Source organism: Magnolia sinica, chromosome 3 (assembly GCF_029962835.1).
Source record: "Magnolia sinica isolate HGM2019 chromosome 3, MsV1, whole genome shotgun sequence".
Classification (NCBI taxonomy): Eukaryota; Viridiplantae; Streptophyta; class Magnoliopsida; order Magnoliales; family Magnoliaceae; genus Magnolia; species Magnolia sinica.
The window spans coordinates 124,306,316-124,331,027 of NC_080575.1; the positions used below are offsets into that span (position 1 = coordinate 124,306,316).

The 24,712-nt window shown below is 40.9% G+C and overlaps 1 protein-coding gene across 3 annotated transcripts; it reads left to right on the top strand.

The window, feature by feature from the left end:
• The first annotated feature begins 1,359 nt into the window (after positions 1-1,359).
• Positions 1,360-24,024, top strand: LOC131241136 (uncharacterized). Of its 3 annotated transcripts, none has more exons than XM_058239815.1 (18): positions 1,360-1,651; positions 1,771-1,918; positions 10,302-10,391; positions 10,474-10,585; positions 11,844-11,871; positions 17,909-18,007; positions 18,170-18,239; positions 18,335-18,369; positions 18,519-18,593; positions 18,679-18,774; positions 19,466-19,529; positions 21,457-21,510; positions 21,790-21,875; positions 21,996-22,056; positions 22,212-22,276; positions 22,539-22,644; positions 23,265-23,353; positions 23,549-24,024. In XM_058239815.1, the coding sequence occupies exons 2-18, from the start codon at positions 1,853-1,855 to the stop codon at positions 23,709-23,711; spliced, it is 1,359 nt and encodes a 452-aa protein (XP_058095798.1). In that variant the 5' UTR covers positions 1,360-1,651; positions 1,771-1,852; the 3' UTR covers positions 23,712-24,024. The 3 variants fall into 3 exon arrangements, with proteins under 3 accessions (XP_058095798.1, XP_058095797.1, XP_058095796.1); XM_058239814.1 differs by having other exon boundaries at positions 1,811-1,918; XM_058239813.1 differs by having other exon boundaries at positions 1,362-1,651; positions 1,848-1,918.
• Positions 24,025-24,712: the final 688 nt, after the last annotated feature.

Here is a 24,712-nt window from a genome sequence, read left to right on the forward strand (position 1 = left end):
ACTCTGTGAGGTCCACCATGATTTTTTTAATTTGATATGCTCCGTCCATCCATTTTAGAAGATATTTTTAGTACATGAATCCAAAAATGAATTATATAGAATGTTAAAATGGACCACACCATAGGAAATAGTTGAATTAGGCGTCTACTGTTGAAAAATTATTGGGGGCGACAAAAGTTTTGGATCAAGCTTAGGGCCCGTTTGGCCGGGCGGATTGGAAGGGATTGGATGATATTGGCGGGGATTGGAAGTTAAATCCTGGGATTGGCCGGGCGTGCCAAACAGACTGGGTGACCTGATCCCGGGATATAGCAATCCCATGGATCTTAAGACAATCCGCTGACAACACCATCATTACCTTTAAATCCCATCTAATTCACCCTAATCCATTCAAATTTGCCTGGCACCTGTTTGGTTTGGGGGATTGGAAGGGATGGGAAGGTTTAATCCCGGGATTGGCCGGGCGTGGCAAACAGGCTCGATATAGCAATCCCATGGATCTTAAGACAATCCACTGACAACACCATCATCACCTTGAAATCCATGCCATCCACCCTAATACCATTCAATCCCTTCCAATCCACCCGGCCAAACGGGCCCTTAGTGTAGCACACACCAGATATATATAACTGATGTATTGATGTTAGCAAGTTCTGTGGGTCTAATCATAAGTTATGTGTTGTATCCAAACTGTCCATCCATTTGGCGAGCTCGTCTTAAGGCTTGAGACGAAAAATAAGAGAGATCTAACTATCAAGTGGACCACACGGCAAAAAGCAGTGGGGGATTGATCGTCTACCATTGAAACCCTTTTATGGGGTCACAGAAGTTTTGGATCCATATGAAAATTTTTTTCCTCTTCATCCGGGTATTTGTGACCTTCTGAACAGATTGGATGGAAAATTAACGTTATGGTGGGCCGTACAAATTTTTTTCGGTGAAAATAATTATCCCACTGATATTTGTGCTGTGGTCAAGTTGATCTTTGGATATGATTCATTGTTTGGAATGCTCTAAAATGATCTCAAAAAAATGGATGAACGGTGTGGATATAATAAATACATCACTGTGGGGCCCATGTAACTTTGATCTCCTTTGAACCGTTCGTACAACTCAGAGCTCGAGGAGCGTAAGCGCTCGTCTTCGCACCACACGTACCTACACCAGCTATATAGCTGGTGTGTGGTACACCAGCCAATCCGCTTCCCTGAGTAACTCAGTATGCAATCCGATTTCCCCAGGACGGTGCGGCCCTTACGGTGGGCCACCTTGATGTATGTATTCTGTATTCACGCTGTCCATCCGTTTTTACAGATGCATTATTCCGAAAACGAAGAATTCAACTTAATCTGATTGTTGGACCGCGACTTAGCGACAGCGTCAGTGTATGCAGCTTCTACGGTTTCGGAGTCCCAGAGTAGCGAGCGTCACGCTCGGCCAGAGCAGCAAATACTCCCCCGAAAGAAACAGCCCCACCGCCTTCAAGTGGGAGAGAAGCCAAATGGATTAGGGTTTTACAGACGTCAAAAACCCTACTCTCTCTCTCTCTCTCTCTCTCTCTCTCTCTCTCCGATTCCCAAACGAATCTGAAAGAGACGCGATCTTCCGATACAGAACCGCCGATCTGAAGTCCTCTGCAACTTCTCTACGAGTAAGTCCTCTCAAACTCATTTGCTCTCTCTTCTTTCACATTACGATACTGCCATTCATTTTCTCTTCCTCTTAATTCTCTTTAAAAGCACTTTTTCTGTATTCCCGTGAATTCTAAAGACAATACTCCAATCCATCATCTCCTCCTCTTATTCTAAAGAGAGAAGCCTCCGTTTCTTCGGGAATTTTTGATGCAGGTGAAATGAAGGTTAAGGTGATTTCTCGGTCTACCGACGAATTCACCCGAGAACGTAGCCAAGATCTCCAGGTGATTTTCTCAGAATTTCCATTTTCATTTCTTTCTTCCATTTTTCTGGACGTTTTTTTTTTTTTGAAAGATGAAATTGATCAAGGCAAAAGCCAAGAAAGCAACAAGAAAACCAGAAGAGCTAAAAAAAAAAAAAAACAAAACAAAACAAAAGGAAGCAAAGCAGGAAAGCGACGACCAGAAAGAACCTAAGAACTACCCATCAGGGAGCCCACTCCCTGACACACAAGGCAACCATGTTGGAGACACCCACAGGAGAACACCCACAATTACAGAAGCAATGGTTATTTCTTTCCAGCCACAACACCCAGAAGAACGCCACAAGGGCAACTCTCCATTTCTTGTTGCCAAGAATACCACTGCTGGAAGCGTGCCAAGATCGAAAGAGGGCTTCAACCGAAGCTGGCAACACCCAGCCAATATCAGCTGACCTGAAAATGCTGGACCACACAACGCAAGAGAACAAACAATGAATGAATAGGAGGTTGACCAATTCCTCCACACGAAGCCAAAACAGGCATCTGTTTGGAACGATTGGTGATCTTTTGTGAAGGTTGTCAATGGTGAGGATCCTATTGTGCCCAGCAAGCCATGCGAAAGCATGACACTTTTGGAGGAGCTCCATAGGACCGGACATAGAAGGTGTGGCTGGTATCTGTATCTGTAGGCGCAGACAAGATGGAGTAGAGAGATCGGACCGAGAACGCACCACTCCTAGAGTGAATCCAACCGCAAGAGTCCCTTTCACCTTGAACAAGAGCAATCCCTGTAAGAAAGAAAGGAGAGATAGGAAATCACCTAATTCTGTTTCAGACAAGTTTCTTCTGCAAGGGGGAAACCAAACTCCCCCACTATCTTGAAAGCAAAAGCAGCTTGCAACAGGGATGTCGTTGTGTGGAGTAGGTTCGCAATGGAGGGGAAGGCATCCTTAAGACGGGCACTTCCACACCAAACCTCTTCCTAAAATCTCACCCTAGAACTATCCCCTAGAGCAAAGCTTAGGCCACCGACAACACTCGAAGCATCCCTCGCTATGGATTTCCACAAAGCCAAGGCTCTATATAAGGAAGAATCCCTAATCCACCACCCTGAAGGAGACGTCCCATACTAACGTAGGGGCATTTTCACACCGGGAGATGTGGGGCCTGGGCTATGAGATACCACATTAATGCAGGGGCATTTTCACACCGGGCGGGTGGCTCGTGTGAGGCAATACCCATGTGATTTGGGGCCCGCGAGGGGGGTTTGGCTGATGTCCTAACTCATGCAATGTGGGGCCTCGGCTATGAGATAAAGGGATTAATTCTCCATGCTCTATTAGTTCGAGCTTTTAGAGCAAGTGGTTAATTATCCTGCATCAAATTGGTATTAGAACGGGAGGTCTCGTGTTCAAGACTCCTCACCGAAGGTGATTAATGTAGGGGCATTTTCACATCGAGCTCTAGTGGGGTTGCCTGTGGGATCTAGGGGCACACTCGAGGTGGGCGGCCTGTGTGAGGCAGGTGGCTTGTGTGAGGCGGTACCCATGTGATTCGGGGCCCACGAGGGGGGTTCGACCGAGGTCCTAACCTGTGAGATGTGGGGCTTGGGCTATGAGATAAAGCGATTGATTCGCCATGCTCTAACAGTTTGAGCTTTTAGAGCATGTCGTTAATTGTCCTGCATCACATACTTAACAATAATCACCTTCCTCCACAGACTGTTTTCCTCAGTACCGAACCTTCGGACTCGTTTACCCAGCAAGGCTGAATTAACCATGTCCAGACGTTTGATACCAGCTCCCCCTTCTGAGAAGGGTTTGCACACTTCAAACCATTTCATCAAGTCGAATTTCCTATTGGATTCTTCCCCATTGCCATAGGAAGTCCCTTTTGAGCATGTCCATTTGGTACAAGACAGAACTCAGACACTTAAAAAGGGACAGAAAGTAAATGGGGAGATTAGAGAGAAGCCTTAATGAGAGTGAACTGGCCTCTAAGGGATAACAACTTGCATTTCCAAGAGGATAGTTTTCTTTCCATTCCACTACTTTGTCTCATAAATGCAAATGAGGCTTTCCCAAACATAGGGGGAGCCCCAAGTAGTTAGAGGGGAAGCTGGTAGGTTTGCACCCAGAGAGATCCGTGAAGGATTCAATTTCATTAGCAGATAAATTGATTCCCAATAGCTCACTTTTCACAATATTGATTCGGAGACCAAACACCATCTCAAACCAACCAATGGGAATCATTAGGGTCGCAAGTTGGGACTCGGAGGCTTAGCAAAACAACAAAGTTTTATTGGCAAATTGCAGGTGGTTAATGGGATGAGGAAAAATTGCTCGCTAGAAACCTTTGAACAACCCTTCATCCTGACCCTTGCTCAACATGCGACTGAGAGCATCAGCAACAATGACAAATAAAAAGGGGGAGAGGGAGTCCCCCCGACGAATTCCCCGAGAAGATTTAAAAAAAAAACAAAACATAGGGAGAGCTATTGATTAGAATAGAGAACTTAGATGAGGCTATGCACGATCGAATCTAGTCCCCGAATCCCATTTTGGACAAGATCAAGTCTAAGAAGAAACTTCCAAGATTGGAAGATTGAAGAATTTGCTGGTCTCCTCGGTCATATTTCCAGCCTCCATCCTAACAAAGCTCTAAAAGACAAGCTCTTGTGGAGACATGACAGTTCTAAATTGTTCACGATCAAATCTCTTTATCTTTCCATAGCCGCAACCTCTTCAGGGAAGGATAACCATATGTTGGGTAAAATCTGGAAGTTCGAAGTGCCTCCAAAGATATCGGTTTTTGGCTGGTTAGTAGGAAAGAAGAAAGTCTTAACCGTTGAGAACGTAAGGAAGAGGGGCATGTTTATAACTAATATTTGTCTCTGCTGCATTGCTGATGAGGAATCGGTTGATCATATGTTCGTACACTGTCCGTTCTTTGGTCAAGTGTGGTCAGCTCTTATCAGTTCCTTTAACACCACTGGTGTTTCCCCTCCTCCACCGGCGACCTGATTAAAGCTTGGCTAGGTCCAAAATTGGGAAAACAGAAAACGATTTCGTGGAGAATGGGTCTATTGGCAGTTTGGTGGTCAGTATGGGAAGAAAGAAATGGGAGATGTTTTCTAGGAACCTCTAAATCCCCGGATTCTATCATTATGAGAGTCCAGCATTTCCTAACAGACTAGGGCCTGTTTTATCCCATTTCTTAACTTGTTTTTTGTTTAGCTTCGGAGGTCGTTTGTCCCGCTATCTTAGCGGGAGATTCTCTCTTTCTCTTGTACTTTAATCTTTTTCTAATATATTTTCGTCACTTTTTTTTTAAAAAAAAAGTCTAAGAAGGACCTCTCAATGTGGTCATGAGATTTTTCCAAATCTAGTTTACACAATACCTTTTGATCCTGACTTAAGACAAGAATCCAAGCATTCATGGGCTAGCAGAGCGTTGTCCATTATTTGTCCACCAGCTACAAAAGCACTCTGAAAGGGCAATATTACCTAAGGGAGAGCCTTTCTTAATCTCTGGCTCAAGACTGTAGCAATGATCTTATAAGGTCATCCTATCAAGCTTATGGGCCTAAAGTTTTCATATCATCAACACCATTAGATTTGGGAATTAAAGCCAAAAACGCACACCCCAACTAAACAGGAGAGCTATCAAAAGAATGGAACTCATTAGCAAAATGCAAGAGGTCGATTTTAACCATATCCCAGAAAGTATGAATGAAAGCTAAAGGAAAACCGTTTGGGCCTGAGGCTTTATCTCCCCCAAGCCCATCAACCAACCTCCTTGATTTCCTCCAAACTGAAAGGCATCTTCAGCGATGCAACCGACTCACAATCAAGAGAGTTGAATTGAAGATTATTGAGAGAGGGGCGCTAGAGACCTTCACTAGATAGAAAGGAATGATAGAAGCACACCACAACCTTGCATATAGAATCCTTATTCACTATCGTTACTCCATTAACAAACAAGGAGGAGATAAGGTCGGCCCTAGCTCTAGTGCTTGTGATGCCATGAAAATATTTAATGTTCAAGCCAACTTTGAGCTAGACAGCCCTCGAGCGTTGGCGCCACTTTATCTCCTCCTTAACCTGAGATTTGTAGTCTAGTAACAACTTTTCTCTAAGGAGACAATCTTCTTCAAACAAAAGGCCTTCCTCCTCCTTAGACTCTAGCACTTGAATGGATGAGAGCAGCGTGTCCAACTTCTTTTCCCTTTGGCCAAATACCTCTTGTTTCCTCAGTATCGAACCTCCAGACTAAACAGATGTTTTGTGAAGTAGCTTTTATAAAATTATTATTATTATTATTATTATTATTAGGTATAATACAATCCTCGAGTAGAAAGTTTATACATTACTTTTTCGGGCTTTTTAGTATGCGTCGTGGGCCCCATTGTTCAATGATCCCTGTGATTGCTATTATGGGCCGTGATGTGGATGGCCCACACTCCAACAATATCCCTGATGGAAAAGATTTTAAACCCTTCAAGGGGTGGCCAAACAAATAGACTATTGAGACATGAAAGATACATGATTGTTAACATTCTACCAAAAAAGGTCAAATATTTTATTGCTAGGATCTTCATGTATTGGGGGATTTTTGGTGTATGAAGAGTTCAAATTCCGGATGTAATGTATTTTGACTTGCTTCACAGAGCCAATTGTGGTGGTTCGTATGGAGATGTTGCTGGGTTCATGCACTAGGATACTGTTGAGGTACATATGATCCAAGAAGGGATCCACTGCCACTGGTCTCCTAGGAACACTCATGACTATGATTTTGTAGGTTGGACCATCCATTAAGCGGTTTTTCACTGGTACCAGTACCCCAAAGGTTTCAACTTTCGAGTGTTTTCAACTGATGGTTGACATCTTGTGGCCCATCATTTTATTTGCATGGGATTTGGATAGTGGATGGATTACCATGTTCAGTGGAGGGATAGAGTCAATTTCGGTACTTGGTTAGGCAAGATTCACAATCTTTAGATGTAGTGGAGTATACCAAAGTCTATAAGATAGTGAAGCACTATAACAAACCCCCCTATGATATAGTGGATGGATTACCATGTTCAATGGAGGAATGGAGTCAATTTCGGTACTTGGTTAGGCAAGATTCACAATCTTTAGATGTAGTGGAGTATACCAAAGTCTATAAAATAGTGAAGCACTGTAACAAGCCCCCCCACCCCGGAGAGGATACATAAAAGAGAGAGCCTTGGACACCCAAGCCCCTTAAGGATGTCACCACCTAGAGAGAGAGAGAGAGAGAGAGAGAGAGAGAGAGAGAGAGAGAGCACTCCTACCGTGTGCATACATCTACATGTGTGACACATAGGGCGTGCATCTCTCTTGGCACGGCCATAGCCCCACTTTAGGTTTGTGCGTGTGGGCTCTCCTCTCCTCCTCATGTAGGATAGATTTGGCAGAGAACCTTCTGCATTGAAGGTCCGACATCAACAATCAAATGTTTTTATACATCAGTGATTAAAAGGTACGAGTAAATATGGGCTGATTTTCTGCTTCGGTTCAACTTAGACTGGTGTTTTCCGAGCGAGGTGAATCACCTCCTTCAGGCGTGGCATGGGGTGAAATTAGGAAAAGTGAAAGCAATTATCTGGAGAATGGCCATTCTCGCTATCTGGTGGTCCGTTTGGGGAGAAAGGAACAATAGATATTTCAGGAATTCCTCCAATCTTGCTGGGGTGGTTGCGTCTAAGGCTAAACGTTTCATGATCGAGTGGGCTACAAATGTTAAGGGTCTTTTGGGTTTAGTAGGCTATTCTCCCTTGTATTTCCTTTTTTCTTCTTAATGAATTCATCTTTTAAAAATATATATATATATATATTTTTAAAAAAAGGTACGAGTAGATACAAAATTTTTGGTTTTTTTTTTTTTTAAATAATTTAAATTATAGAAATTGGGCTATATCTAAATGGAGATCCATAGGGCCTGATCTATTAATTTGGGCTGTTAAAAATCTTTTATTCTTCTGCGGCTTCTCTAAACTCTAATACTTGATTCCATGGTCAAATATCTTTGAATGCGGGTTCTTGAAATTTTGAAGCGGACTGAATTGTTTGTAGTCTATACTATTGATTATTGATTGGGCATATGCACTTGTGAATTTGTGATGCTAATGCATGGGCATTTTTCACTCCGAGCTCGGGTGAGGTAGCTTGTGGGATGCGGGGACAAACTCGGGGTGGGCGGCCTGTGTGAGGCGGGTGACTTGAGAGAGGCGGGCCCATGTGAAGTGGGGCCCACGAGGAGGGTTCGACCAACGTCCTAACCCATGTAATGTGGGGCCTGGGCTAATGAGATGAAGGGATTAATTCGCTACTTTCTAACAGTTTGAACTTTTAGAGCAAGTGACTAGTTGTCTTGCATCAAATTGGTATCAAAGCGAGAGGTCTCGTGTTCGAGACTCCTCACCGGGGGTGATTAATGCAGGGGCATTTTCACACCGGGCTCGAGTGGGGTAGCCTGTGGGATGCGGGGACACACTAAGGGTGGGCGGCCCGTGTGAGGAGGGTGGCTCGTGAGAGGCGGGCCCACGAGGAGGGTTTGGCCGACGTCCTAACTCATGCGATGTAGGGCCTGGGCTCTGAGATAAAGGGATTAATTCACCACTCTCTAACAATTCGAGCTTTTAGAGCAAGTGGCTAATTGTCCTGCATCAAATTGGTATTAGAGCGGGAGGTCTCATGTTTGAGACTCCTCACTGGGAGTGATTAATGCATGGACATCTTCACACCGGTCTCGAGTGGGGTAGCCTGTGGGATGTGGGGACACACTCGGGCTGGGTGGCCCGTGTGAAGTGGGCCCATGTGAAGTAGGGGCCACGAGGAGGGTTCAGTTGACGTCGTAACCCATGTGATGTGGGGCCTGGGCTATGAGATAAAGGAATTAATTCGCCACTCTCTAACAGTTCGAGCTAGGCTAATTGTCTTGCATTAGATGCTCTCTAACACGAGGAGGGTTCGACCGACGTCGTAACCCATGCGATGTGGGGCCTGGGCTAAGAGATACAGGGATTAATTCGCCACTCTCTAACAGTTCGAGCTTTTAGAGCAAGTGGCTAATTTTCTTGCATCAGATGTTGTCTAACACGATGGAGTGTACATAGAAAAGTCGTGATAGGATGATTTGTACTTTTTGTATCGGTGACGTGGAGTAAATTTCATTGTCTTTTGTTTGTCATCATCATCTAAGCCTTTTCCCAACTAATTGTTACTAAAATTGCATTCCGTATACTCTATTTTAATCTGATTGGTTTTAAAACTTTTAGATTGTAAATCATCCCACCATAGTTCCAGCTTTGTGTTTACCCCCTCCTTTGTCCATCAATCCAAACTCTGTGATCTGTAAACAATGTATACCGTGGGATCTTGTCTTGTAAATGCCTCATTAACTTCTCCATAAATAATCCAAAAAGATAAGCGCTATATGCTGACCCCTTGCGTAATCCTATAGTAAATAGAATTAGAAACTCTCTTATCTCTCTGCTAGTTGTCTTTACATTTATTACTACTCCCTCGTACATATCCTTAATCATGTCAATATATCTTCTTGTAATTCCTTTCTTTCCCAACACCCACTAGATTCTCTAGGGACCTATCGAATGCTTTCTCTACATCACTAATGACCATGTGAAGATTGTTGGGGGACCACGGAAGCACACAAAGATGAATCAAGCAAAGTACTTCAATCACTTAACCAAGTTCAAACACAAACAAACCGAATTTAACGCGGAAAAACCCTTGTGGGAAAAAACCACGGTACAGAGCGATAGTAATGCACTATGAAAGCATAAAATTACAAGAGATAGAGATTACCCAATTTGAACAAGCCTCGAATCTCCCTTACAAGCCAAGCTATGCTCTTGAAACCCTAGGAGCGAATTAGAAAGACCTCTTGTTGCCTCCACATCCCGATTACACCCATATATATAGCCCTTATGAGAATCACAATCGAAATCAGAAATAAATCCCGCACTTACGCAATTACGCGCGCGTGCTCGATAGCACCTTCGATGGGACTTCGATGGCATCGAGAAAACACCAAAACGTTCCAGCAACAAAACATGGATTTTCCGATGGCATTGACCCTCCTTCGATGGCATTGAAGTCTGCTCGATGGCATCGAATGGTCTGTCGATGGCGTTGACAGACCTTGTTCTATACAAATTTGAGACATCAAGAACAAAGATCCTTCATCTTGTTTTCTCCATCAGCGATCTAAGTAGGGAAATAACCTCAATGGTTGACCTTCTTGGCATAAATCCCAACTGATTTTTTGATACACGTCTCTTTTGTTTTGTGAAAGTGCTATATTTGTTTGAGCTCGAATTGGTTTCTAATATCCATTGAAATTTCCATTCCCTTGTGTAGAGGGTTTTCCGAAACTATGATCCAAACTTACGTCCCCAAGAAAAGGCCACTGAATATGTTCGTGCCCTTAATGCTGCAAAGTTGGATAAGGTAATCTTCCCCCCTCCCAACATAAAATTGAGGCATTTCATATTTATGTTGTTATTGCCTTATCATTTTTTTGGTTCATTAGATATTTGCAAAACCTTTCATTGGAGCAATGGATGGGCACATTGATGCTGTCTCTTGTATGGCAAAGAACCCAAATCACTTGAAAGGAATATTCTCGGGTTCAATGGATGGAGGTACCTTTTCATTTATGAGTTTTTTATTTTTATTTTTGGCTTTACCATTCATTGCTTTCCTTGTGACAAAATGGTATTTAATGATGCCTTTAGCCATCTTACAAATTTTTATTTTTTATTTTATTATTATTTTTTACCGCTCACCTAGATAGTGGTATCATCAATCCTTTAAAAAAGCCCTAGGTAATGGAATTCATGATACTCTATTTTTATATTACCAAAAATTTGTTGATTTCTTATCAGTCTTGTTCAGAACCATATTGAGAAAATATTGAGATCATTCTCATTTTGTAATGGAAAGAGAGACCTCTATATTCCTTTGCAGTAACCAGTTCCAGTGTTACAAAGGAGTAGAATGCGATGGCTCAGTCTCTTACAAAAGAGGGAGTGACGAGAGGGTCACTCATTGTCAGCTCATCATTTCCTTTTTCCTAGATGCTTGTTGCTTGTTTTCTTGCATGGTTTTTCTAATATTCAGTTATCCTTCAAAAAAGACCTTTGTATCAGTTACATCATGCCTTGGGGTTGCATTTTAGAAAAAAAGACCCTTATATCAGTAACATCATGCCTCAGGGTTGCATGTTTCATGATCACCTTTGCAAAATCTGCCTTGGATCAGTAGGATCAATTTTGCAATTGCTCCTATTGGAATGAATATCTTAGTTGAGCATGTGCCTTGGTTATGGGCCTTATGGCTCATGTGCGCGCCCGTGCACAAGCACATGTGTGTGTCTCTTATTTGGAGTTACACACTGTTATTGGGTTTCTCAAAAACAGTTTTTCCATTTCAGCATTTTCGTGTCTTCCCACTTGTCAATGTCTTTCAAGTCCACTAGGAATAGTGGAATTATGATCCTTGCCCATCTATGCCACAAACGATGATACTTTAGTACGACAATGATATTAACTTTGTTTTTCTTCTGTATCATTTTTATTAAAAAAAGATCTTGGCCTTCCTTCCACTGTGTTTACTTATTTCCTCCAATCAATATATGATTTCTTGTGGGACATTGACAAATTAATGCAGAAGATTCTGGTGGCTACATGTTGCCTTAACCAACCTTTCACTTCTAAATTTTGTTCACGGTAGAGGACTTGTTCTCATATCTCAATGTGGCATTTACTAGTGAAATAAACTGTAAGATGAATGGTTGGTATCTTCATGCACATATTCCTATGATGTAGGACGTTGCCACTAAACATTTGCCAAGATGTTCAAAATTGTAAGTGTTTTGATGTTTTTTTTTTCTTTTGGCAGATATTCGTCTCTGGGATATAGCATCGAGGTATCCATCACACAGCTCTGGGTTGGATTAATTTGCTCTATCAAAGAACTTTGCTAAGCCCACACATGTGCAATAAAGCCCATGTACACTCCACACATGTGCGAGCATTGTACAGTAGATCCGATATCCAATCCATCCATCAGATTGATCCACGGTCAGGTGGGCCATCGCGAGACAAATGTACAGCTCTGGAAAACTTGGGCTGGAGTTTTCTAACCCATCCACTCATTCCCAATATTTGGGTATGTGCCTTGCTGGCACGTGCATGGCATGTACCTGACCTTTATTGCACACGGGTGTGCACTTAGCAAAGCGTTCTATCAAAATCAATCAATATTTGGACCTGGTATTTCAGTTGGAATATGGCCTGATGTCTATGCTGTGCATGATATGTGTCTATTGGAAGTGGAATGGCCTGCCCGTAGTACTTATTTCTCTCACTGTTGAATGGGTTGAGTCAGATTTTTTTGGATTCCTTTTTTGAGGTTATGGTGTGTACCTTAGGATTGCAGTCATGCTATTGAATGGGTTGAGTCATTTTTTTTTTTCTTTGGATTCCTTTTCTGAGGTTATGGTGAATATCTTAGGGGTTGTTTGTCAATAGGGATTTTAGTGCATTCTAAATCCAACAGTTGTTTGGCAACATGGATTCAATGGTATTTGGAATCGGAGGTATTTGAAATACACAGTTTTATTGTGTTTTGAAATCTCTCCCTTCTGTTGTGATTTGGAATCAGGCAAGAGATTCGCACATGTAACAAAGGTGTCTCTAGGCTACTAATCCATTGTACACATGGTACGTTGATGATACCCCAAAACAATCAAATTATTAGCTGCATCACTAAAATTACATCAAAAGAATAATCCAAATGGTCCAAACATTGGCCATGTAAATTGATTGTTAAAAAATGTTGGCGGGTCGCTCGTTTGTGATCCTATGCTTGTGGCCCACCCGAGGCTTGGAATTTCATCATTTTTTGGCCAAAGTATATATTTCAATGGGCTTATCAGAATCATTTTGTCAAAACCACATATGTGCACTGATTTGGGATATTAAAGTTGATTTAGGAATTAAATTCAAATGTCTGTAAATATACTACAGAATTTGATGCAGGACATGAAAATTAAATATGATATGCGAGATTTCAGGCTTAAGATCACGTTAGTTCAGAAACAATTACACAAATTCCATATCACACATGAAAGTCCAAACATTCAATTAAGGGGAATCTATGCGGGTTCAGGCCTACACATGATAGGGCTGGATCAATAAAAATTATGAACCAAACGATACTCAAAGATAAGAAATAATCATCCACACATGCATATTAATCAGTCCCTAATCCAAGGGATTCAGAAATTCTAATTCGGGGAACCCTAAGGTAAGAAAAGGGGCATAAAATTGGAGATTTGAGTAATTTAAGGTTAGGTTTAGAGATTTTGGGTGGAAACAGAGTGAAAGAGAGGAGAGACGAACCAAAGAAGTACCGCACGCGTGGACAACAACAATGGCCTAGATACACGTGCGTGTGATCCCGACCGCATGTGTGTGGGGCCCACTATTCAGAAAAAGGTCACATTGGCCCTAGTCGGCTAGGGATGGACTCCAAAACCTCCAAATCTCAGCTCAATCCGATGTATGGTTTGTGCATGGTGCTCCACCAAAGTTTCAACCCTCCTGTAGGGCGGGATTCTGAAATTCCAATGTGGGGAGGAGAATTGCTGCAATAGATGATTGATTCGAAGTGTAGATGGTGGGGTGAGATGAGAAGAAGGGATAGTAGAAGATGAGTAGTAGAGATGGCTATGGATGGGGGCGAATCGGGATAGATATGGCTTTGCACCACGGTAGTTAACCCTTTGATAAAGGGAAGGCTTTGCACCCAATTAGGCTTCACAACTCAGAGAATAAGAAAATGCAAAATTTTTATTAATCTTCAATGAATCAAAAGAACTACAAGGGATGCCTATTTATAGGGAAAATCCTATACCCAAAAACTCGCACCATGTGCGCAACCTATTACTTGGCGATGAAGTAAACTAAAATAAAAGGCAAACAAGGAAATCTAAAGTAATCATGATGTTCTAAATAATAACAATAAGCAAAACCTAAAATATGAAATCAATCCGACGAGTGGGCCACGATCATGAGATCCCATGATGGGTTTTTCTTGACTATCGGGCCCACTTTTTTTAAACCAAAACTTGCCTTCTAGATAGGAGGCCCTCCCTGGACGTCGTCATCGATCCAGATCGATGGTGGGGCCCTCCTTCTGGCGTATGAGCATAGGGGAGTGGTGTGCTTGCACTTGTGGATGGCGTGCGCAGGATGTCCCCATCAATTCTCCCCAGCTGTGAAGATTTCGCTACTGGCGCAATAAAACTCCTGAACCGCTCCGAGATATAAGGATCAAGTCTCTGAAGCTCCTCCTCAGCGAGCCACGTATTGGTTGAAGCTAGTCGTGACTTCCACTTGACAAGGTACTTCTGAAACCCACCATCCGACGTTGGAACTATCTGATGGTCCAGGATATCCTCTATTTTCTTTTTGGGTGTGTGAAGGTTAGGTATAAGAGGCAAAGACTGAGAAGAAATGTCAGGAAGAGTAGGTATGAAAGGTAGAGGCTGGGAAAATGGATCGAGACGGGTAGGTATGGGATGTAGAAGCTGGGAAAATGGGTCGAGAAGGGTAGGTGTGGGAGGTAGAGGCTAAGAAGAAAGGTCAGGAAGAGTGGTTATAGGAGGTAGAGGCTGGGAATATGGGTCGAGAAGGGCCATGGTTCGAAGGATAAATATGGAGAATTAGGATGGGTGGGCGAAGGGTCGGACAAAGTATCAGTGGTCTCCTGAAAAGTAACTAGATCATCCACATCGAATGTGAAACTAATTCCCATGTAAGGTGGAAGATCTACCTCATACACATCGAGACCGTTTCGTTTTATAATTTTGAAGGGTCCAGCGCTACGCGCGTGTAACTTACGAACAGCCCCCAGAGGGTACCGCTCGGGCCAGATGCACACCATCACAGAGTCCCCAATATTGAATTCTTTGAAACATTTATGCTAGTTTGCAGAAAATTTGTAATGTTCATTACTAGCAGTGATCTTCTGCTTAATTTCTTGATGCCATGAATGAATGTGATGCGCAAAAGACTCTGGAGGCTCTGACGCCCTATGGAACAGTGACATAGGGACAAGATCAATAGGTTTCCCAGGTTTATAAACAGTAACGACTTCATAAGGACTGAGACCTGTGGACCTATCATTAGAACTATTAAACGCAAACTCGGCTGTAGGTATTACGGTGTCCCATGTTCTAGTGTGCTCTATATCCCTCCTAGGAGGAGACTCATCCGGTAGATCATCAGGAAAGATATCACGTAACTCATCCATTACCGGAATGACCTCAGTGGGTAACTCTACACTAGCCTCTGGAAAGATATCACTCTCTCCAGCTACAAGGCCGTACATGTTGTACCCCTCAAAATAGTGGTATTGATGTCTCTCATGGGGTGGGTGCACGGGTGCACACTCATAATTGATTCCTTGACCAACTCCATTCATTGGTCTATCCTCCAGGCCACCTGCCTGAGATTGGACATCTACCCCAATGGTGGGGTTTGTCCTGGCGATGGTCTCTAGTCGAGTAATGTGTACATCAAGCTGTTTAAAGCATTGGTCCATTTCCAAGCGCTTAATCAAAGACTCTAACTTCTGAGACAGCTTGTTTAGTGACTCTTGCAATTATTTCATGTTTAGTGTAGGGTGTCAACCAAAATTCAGCAATACAGTTGTCAAAATATAAGGATTTTTATTTTATTTTTTATTTTATTTTAAAGAAATAATCTAGTTTCTAAAAACGAAAAAGGAAAGTTTTTAAAACAAGTTAGGAAAGTTTCTAAAAAAAAAAAAGCAACCTAGTTTCTAAAAACGAAAAAGGAAAGTTTCTAAGAAAAACAAATTAGGAAAGTTTCTAAAAAAACAAATTAGGAAAGTTTCTTAAAAAAAACAAATTAGAAAAGTTTCTATAAAAAAACAACCTAATTTCTAAAAAAAAAAAAGGAAAGTTTCTAAAAATAAAAAGTAAGTTAGTTTCAAAAAAGGAAAAAGGAAAGTAAACTAGTTTCTAAAAAAGAAAAATGAAAGGAAATTAGTTTCTAAAAACAGATTAAGAAAGTTTTTAAAAAACAGAAAAGGAAAGTTTCTAAACCTAGAAATAGAAAGCTAAGTTAATTTTGAAAAGAATTCAAATAAGCGGATAACAGAAAATTTCAGCAGCTTATGTCAGGGTTTATGGACCTCTAAACAGCCATATATGGTGATAAGTGATGCATAATGGACATAAACAACCAAACCCTAAACATGTAATGAATTCCCCTACAAGAACCCTAGTCTCACCAAATTTGATGCAGGACATGAAAATTAAATATGGCATGCGAGATTTTAGGCTTAAGATCACATTAGTTCAGAAACAATTACACAAATTCCATATCCCACATAAAAATCCAAACATTCAATTAAGGGGAATCTATGCGGGTTCAGGCCTACACATGATAGCGTTGGATCAATAAAAATTATGAACCAAACGTTACTCAAAGATAAGAAATAATCATCCACACATGCATATTAATCAGTCCCTAATCCAAGGGATTTAGAAATTCCAATTCGGGGAACCCCAAGGTAAGAAAAGGGGCATAAAATTGGAGATTTGAGTAATTTAGGGTTAGGTTTAGGAATTTTGGGTGGAAGCAGAGTGAAAGAGAGGAGAGAGACGAACCAAAGAAGTACCGCACGCGTAGACAACAACAATGGCCCAAACACATGTGCGTGTGATCCCGACTGCACGTGTGTGGGGCCCACTATTTAGAAAAAGGCCACATTGGTCTTGGTCGGCCAGGGATGGACTCCAAAACCCCAAAATCTCAGCTCGATCCGATGTACGGTTTGTGCGTGATGCTCCACCGAAGTTTCAACCCTCCTGTAGGACCAAATTCTGAAATTCTATTGTGGGGAGGAGAATTGCTGCAATAGATGATTGATTCGAATTGTAGATGATGGGGTGAGATGAGAAGAAAGGATGGTAGAAGATGAGTAGTAGAGATGGCGATGGATGAGGGCGAATCGGGATAGATGTGGCTTCGCACTACGGTAGTTAACCATTCGATGAAGGGAGGGCTTCACACCCAATTAAGCTTCACAACTTAGAGAATAGGAAAACGCAAAATTTTTATTAATCTTCAATGAATCAAAAGAACTACAAGGGATGCCTATTTATAGGAAAAATCCTATACTCCAAAAACTCGCACCATGTGCGCAACCTATTACTTGGTGATGAAGTAAATTAAAATAAAAACCAAACAAGGAAATCCAAAGTGATCACGATGTTCTAAATAATAACAATAAACAAAACTTAAAATATAAAATCAATCCGACGAGTGGGCCATGATCATGAGATCCCATGATGGGCTTCTCTTGACTATTGGGCCTACCTTTTTTTTATAACCAAAACTTGTCTTCTAGCTAGGAAGCCCTCCCTGGATGTCGTCATCGATCCAAATCGACGGTGGGGCCTTCCTTCTGGCGTACGAGCGTAGGGGGGGTGGTGTGCTTGCACGTGTGGACGGCGTGCGCAGGATGTCCCCATCAGAATTTCAATGCATTCCTATTTTTGGATTCTATTGCATTGGGAATACACACTGCTAAACACAACTGAGGATTCGGAATCACCCCGAGTGGATTCCAATCATTCTGTCAAATACCACATATGTACACTAATTTGGGATATTAAAGTTGATTTAATAATTAAAATTCAAATGTCTGTAAATATACTGCATAATGCATTCCTATTTTTGGATTCCAGTGCATTGAGAATACGTACTGCCAAACACAACCGAGGATTCGGAATCGCCTTGAGTGAATTCCAATGCATTCTAAATACAAGCTCCCTAGGATTGCAGTTGTGCCTGACAAAATGCCATCCAAAGCATTATCATTTCCTGTAACATGTGTGATGGATGTTTGATCTGAAAAATAAACAGGCGGACAGTTTGCCAGTTCCCAGGCCACCAAGGTGCTGTTCGAGGTTTGGCAGCATCTACAGATGGACGGGTTCTCATATCCTGTGGAAGTGATTGCACGTAAGGACAGCCCAGCTGTATCATCTCTGTAGCCATTTTGAAATATTATTACCTAGTCATTTATATTGTGATATAAATTTGCGTTTCTGCATTCTCTCAGATGTTTATGGAAACAGACATCTGGAACATTTTCTTTTCTTGAGGTTTTTCTTCCTGTGTCAGTGTCAGGCTTTGGAATGTTCCTGTTGCGAATACTCTAGGGTCAGATGATTCATCTGATAATTCATCAGAGGTCAGTAGTTCATCCATTTGAGCCATATCTTGTGCAATGCATGTGTCTTCTATTTGGTTTCTATTTTCTTTATTTTCATGATTTGTACTTTTCAGCCACTGGCAGTTTATGTTTGGAAGAATGCTTTCTGGTGAGAGTTTCAAAGTTGTTTTTCTGATCAATCTGATTATGGATCTTTTTTAAAATAATAATAATAATAAGGGATTGCTCTGATATTGAGATAGATCAGTATCTGTATGTTGTCTATCCAAGTTCCTAATATTTTAACTATATTTTCAGGGCTGTAGATCACCAGTGGGATGGTGATCTCTTTGCGACAGCTGGTGCTCAGGTTGATATATGGGACCACAACAGGTTTGGATTTAAGTTGCCTTACCTTTTATCCATAATGACATGGATTATGACATTTTTAATGACAAAGTTAAGCTCTTGCAAAAAGGTCACAGCCAGTGAACAGTTTTGAATGGGGGAAGGACACTGTTATTTCTGTTCGATTTAATCCAGCAGAACCAGACGTCTTAGCAACATCAGCTAGGTATGTATAATGGGTTCCTTTTTCCAAATAGCCATCTTCTTTTGCATATGAGACTGGTAACATTACCTCCCACACCATCTTGGAAAAAAATCTCTCCCATAGTGTCTATGAATGAAGCATTTGACAAATAAACTAGAACATATAGCTGTGTAGTCCTATATTAGTAATAAATAAAGCAATAATTGACAAGTTTCTTTTCATTTCAGTCTTTGCCTCTGTGTGTGTGTGTGTGTGTGTGTGTGTGTGTGTGTGTGTGTTCTTTTTGTAACTCCTGAATCAATGAAGCATCATAGTCCTTGGATCCCCACATCAGACTCTTGCTTAATATTTCTGCGCCTTTATTGGTGAAGCCTCATTTTACTTCTGTCTTTTGCCCCCTGATGTATGTATTATCTGAAGTAGGTCACTTGTTAAGTACAGGCCCACATTTGAAATTTGTTGGTACAATAGCTTAAATATAGGCTGTCGGTTCTCTTAGTAGCCTACTGTGTGGTTTGCCTAATTGCAGTTTGTTTTTCCACCGTGAAAAGCTTGCTTTATTGCACATTCTATTCATTCTAATCTCTTAGCTGTGAATGACTACTGCTTGCTATGTGTGTAGTTTTAAAGTGTGCCTTTTAAACAGTCTTTAGCGTATAATGTATATTGTGGCATGTAGAGGGAATGTAACTCTATATTTCTGGTTTTGCAGTGACCGCAGCATAACACTATATGATCTGCGTATGTCATCACCGGCAAGGAAGCTTATCATGAAGGTAGAATGGCATGATGTTATTGTAAATTCAAACACATTCAGCTGTCTGTTGATCATGGATTTGGTTTGCAGTAGTTTCTTTTCATTTATTTACTGTGCCATTCTTTGTCAATATTGTGAGCCTCAAATGTCTACTCCTGTCTTCCACTGTAATGGAATTTGCTCAGACAGATCATAATAGAGACTGTTGATGTTTTACAAAGAAGATGGTCTTTGAAGATAACAGGTTGCACAGGGCATCTCAGATTTTTTTTTTTATTATTATTATTTTTTTTTTGGAGAGAGAGAGAGAGAGGAGAATGGTAAAACACCTTCGGATTTAGGATGTTATGTTTGACTAAATAAATGGTTTTTTATTATTATTTTTTCGGGGTGGGTGGGTGGGTTAGCTACTTTTTGACAAACCAGAGAAGGAAGCATGAGGAACGGTTTTGGTTTGTTTAGTGGAACAAGAGATCAATTATTTAAGTTACATAAATTCTTTAGGCAGTACAGAGGCCATTTCAGCAGAGGAAAATCTCCAAATTTAATCTCTCCTGCCAAGTATGTGTTGAATGTGCTATTATAAATGTTGTCAACTGGTTTGACAAACCAGAGAAGGAAGCACGAGGAATGGTTTTGGGTTGTTTAGTGGAACAAGAGATCAATTATTTAAGTTACATAAATTCTTTAGGCAGTACAGAGGCCATTTCAGCAGAGGAAAATCTCCAAATTTAATCTCTCCTGCCAAGTATGTGTTGAATGTGCTATTATAAATGTTGTCAACTGGAGAAACACAATTATCAGTATCCCTAAAAGATTTACTTTCATTGATACCATTGCCTGATACCGGAATTTGGCTCAGCTGCTCTCTTTCAGATGACTACAAACTGTGTTGATATCATTAGTTTATGAACTAATGTAATTTTATCCAAAAAAAAATTCTTAGTTATTGGCATATACAAGTACGGTCATAATTCAAGTTGTGTGCTTGGCTCTTTCATCAATTACTAGTTTTATGGTGATCTGTATCATTTTGTAAGAGCATCCTTCACTATCAATTTGATTCGTTCCTGTGGTTTGGTTTTGCACTGAAGCACATTTTTTTGTTTCTAATAAGTTGTAATATCTCTTCTGATATTGTTAAAAAAATATTATAATGATCCTGTTGAGCTGTAATGATGTCACTTCCCTTCTTGCATTTGTTTGTGTCAATATTTTCCATATCCAAAATATAAGCTTGAGGTTTATGAAAGGTTTGCCAGATTCATGCACTAGTTTTTCGAATATCACTTACAGTAAAATCTCAAGGCAACTGAGCTACTGAGTCTAAGGTTGTGAGAGGGTCTGAGTTTCTATCCTATGATTCGTGTTTATTTTATCAGAGATTTCCTAGGCGCACATTCATGTGCAATACAGCTCATGTACATACTGCATGTGCCATCTTGGCACAGTTATATGATCCAATCCATCCATCAGGTTGGTCTGATGATTTACATGTTTCCAGAGAAAAAATAAAAATGTGGTCTGCTCAGCATGTGGACCCAAATATTGGAAACAGGCAGATGGGTTAGAAAACTTTGGCATAGTTTTTGAGAGCCATACATTTGTTTTGCAAACTGTGGACCACCTGGTCATTGGATCAACCTGATTCTTGGGATAAGGCATCAAGACAGTGGTGCTGTTCTGATGGGTGGATTGGATCTTGTCTATCGTGCCATGCTTGCACATTGTGGCGTGTACATAAGGTTTATGGTACACCCTTCTGTGCTTAGCAAACCTCTATTCTATCATATGATTTACTCAATTAGGTGCGTTATTCATCTCTCTACAGTGATTATTTTCCTTGTCCATCCATTTGCATCTGGACAATCTAATCTAAATGCTGATCAACGCTTGTTATTTATAATTGCTTCTGAGAGAAACTGACCCATATTTGCTTGTAACAGACAAAAACTAATGCTATTTCTTGGAACCCAAGGGAGCCGATGAATTTTACAGCGGTAAGCACATCTAAGGAAGCTGATTTTGTGTAAATGAAATATTTCTGATGAGAACTGGGTGCAGCCTTTCAGCACGTTGTACATTGGAAGAATAACAAAAACTTACCTCCTTTAATTGCTGCGTTTTTTAGGATTTTAGGTTTTAGAATTATTGGCTTGACATTTGTGTCAGGGTTTAGGATATTAGAACTTTTACCAAGAGATGTACATATCCCTTTGAACTCATGAGATCCGTGCTATTCCTCCTCTCTTGAGTTGCTATTATTGATGTCAATGCAGGCAAATGAAGATTGCAACTGCTATAGCTACGACTCGAGAAAACTAAACGAAGCCAAGTGTGTGCACCAAGATCATGTTTCTGCAGTGTGAGTGGCATGGTTAAGAAAATTTTAATCTTGAAAAAATGCCTATATCTTTCAAAATTGATATCCTTCTCTGCCTGAGCCTTTAGAAGTGACCTTCATCAGCACTATGTTTTATTTCAGGTTGGATATTGATTACTCTCCAACTGGCCAGGAATTTGTAACTGGCTCTTATGATAGGACAGTGAGTTCTCTTCCCCATTGTTAAATTTCATTCAGTTCTTGCATTTCTTTGCCACAGAAAGAAGCCATCCATATTATCATGGCTCCCTGTTGTCATTTGTGAGTCTATCCCATTGCAATATGTCCCATTTGGCCTCTGACATTCAATTTTTGCAGGTGAGAATCTTCAAGTACAATGGTGGCCATAGCAGGGAAATTTACCACACCAAGAGGATGCAAAGGTTTTTTCTTGTTGTAGAATTTCTTCTGAGTCTTAAGGTTTTCGAGTCTTGTGTTTATTTGCCCTCATTAGTGCAACCTTTTTTTAAGAAATTAATCCAATTTCAATTTGAGGAAATGGGTTTTATATTTGATTTTTGCATGTATAATTGAAGATTGACCACATGATTTTCATTACCATCTTCTGTTCACAAACCATTTTCACTGGTTATATTTGTTTATGGAAGTATCTGAGTTTCTGACAAGTTCTTCTTATCCATATAGGGTATTTTGTGCAAAGTTTAGCTGTGATGCCTCTTATGTTATTTCTGGGAGTGATGACACCAACCTGCGGCTATGGAAAGCCAAGGCATCAGAACAATTGGGGGTTGTAAGTATCTTGTTTTCCGCACCTGCTTTGCTGTTGTGATTTGGATAGATTGGCAGATTAGTGATTCACCATTATTTCTGAGAGCAGTCAAGATCAATGGAAATCTTGAAATTTACCAAAATAATTGCATCATGCGGAAGTCCCTCATTGTTCACACTGTTGCTGATTTTGACAGCCATCACAAAATAAGTTGACCAGCTGGCTTTTTTTCTGGTTTTACAGCCTTAAATTTCCAGTGCAATGTGATTTGAAGTAACTTTGCTTTTTCTTTACATTTTCTTCATCACGTGCATCTAAAATGATTTTCTTCCAAAACTTGTGGTCGGATGTGATATTGAGGCACATTTCAGGGCCCTAGAGTAGCATCACAAGGAATTTCACTTAAGCCATATATGGTTGTGTTTGGTTTTTGCTTTCCCAATGTTTCCTTTGTTTTTCGAGGAAATCTTTATTCACTTAGATGCTTCTTTATGAATGACTGGTCTGAGAGTAGTAATTCAGACAGTTTCATTTTCACAATTAACTGGTAGAAATTAATAATGTTTACATTTGCTATTTAGTAGAGAGTTCAGATCACATCATCTCCTAGATACTTAACAATCTTATCTATTTCCGTGCAGCTTCTTCCTAGGGAGCGGAAAAAACAAGATTATCTTGAGGCCGTCAAGGAGCGTTACAAGCACCTTCCTGAGGTCAAGCGCATTGTTAGGTATGTTCTGTTTATTCTGGACATCTTTGGAGGGAGGGAGAAGAAGCACATGATTATCGATTAAAAATAGAAGTACATCAATATGAGAGGGAGGGAAGCTGGCGGTGGCGAATCCATTTTCATCCTAATGGGGATCAACAGTTAAAACAGACATTGTCTCAAGTTGAAAGTAACTTCAGGATCTTGGTTTTGCAGGCATAGACACTTACCTAAGCCAATATACAAGGCAGCCTCCCTCAGGCGTACCATGGTTGAAGCAGAAAGGAGGAAAGAGGAGAGGAGGAGAGCTCACAGCGCTCCAGGCAGCATGCCCCGGGAACCATTCCGGAAGAAAAGAATCCTTACAGAGGTTGAGTGATGGTTATGCCCGAGTGGAAATGCATGGGTTGTGCATGCATGCATTCCAAAAGAAGTTTTGGAAGCAGTGGCATCAAATGAATATTATGCATGCTTTCTTAGCTCAAGATTTTGAAGCCTTGGGTCTGCGGTTTCTTACTTTCTAAGTTTTGATCGCTCTCCTGTGCTCTGCCAGGATTTGGACTGAAAAGGTGGTGATTGGCTCAAGATGCTCTCTGTATGTAACACAGATTTGGTAGGTTTTATCTAAGATACAAACTGCATGCTATGAAGTTGAATAAAGATTTCTTTTTGAAAGGCAGTTATTTTATTGATATCAAGGCCAAAGCCTAAAGAGAAGAAAATAAAAAATAAAAAATAAAAAAAATAGAGTTATTTTCCATGCCATTTGATTCCACCTCCAAAATTCGCCCACTTCCATTTTTGAAGCAACCACTATTCCTTTCTCCTCAAAGAAACAATAGACCTGCCAATAGAGCCATTCCCCACGAACGCACAAAGAAGAAAGCTTCAATTGATTCTGGCATCATCTTTTTTTTTTTTGTTTTCTTAACACGCACACACACCCCCACACACTCATGCCATGGTGGAATTTCACCACCTATGGGTACTCCAACCCTTGACTGGGTTTTGAAACTCTCGAGAGTCCACCACCGGAGCAAGAGTGAGAGGACCTGATTCTGGCATCATCTAAGACGACCCAAAGACATGCAGAAAACCATACCAAATACCTTGTAAAAGGGCATACTAGGGATGATTAACTGACTTGGCATATCGAAGATACATGATACAAGCATTAGGGAGATTCATTCCTTGCACAAGGTGTCCACTGTAAGTGCCTTTTTTTTCCCTACTAGGACTACCGACTGAGCGTAGGTTGCATGCCTGCCTATCATTGCAATAAGTGCGCATGTAGCACATAAGCGTCCACGTAAGTAATGAGCCCCTCAGGATTATTACTGCGCACATGTGCATTAGTTATTACCTTACACTACCGCGCAC

Bases quoted from the DNA above. Each gene is read 5' to 3' on its own strand.
- LOC131241136 (XM_058239815.1), top strand. From the start codon at position 1,853: ATGAAGGTTAAGGTGATTTCTCGGTCTACCGACGAATTCACCCGAGAA. The intron at 11,872-17,908 runs GTATCCATCACA...AAAAATAAACAG, and splicing joins CTCTGGGATATAGCATCGAG to GCGGACAGTTTGCCAGTTCC. The intron at 18,594-18,678 runs GTTTGGATTTAA...TCTTGCAAAAAG, and splicing joins GATATATGGGACCACAACAG to GTCACAGCCAGTGAACAGTT.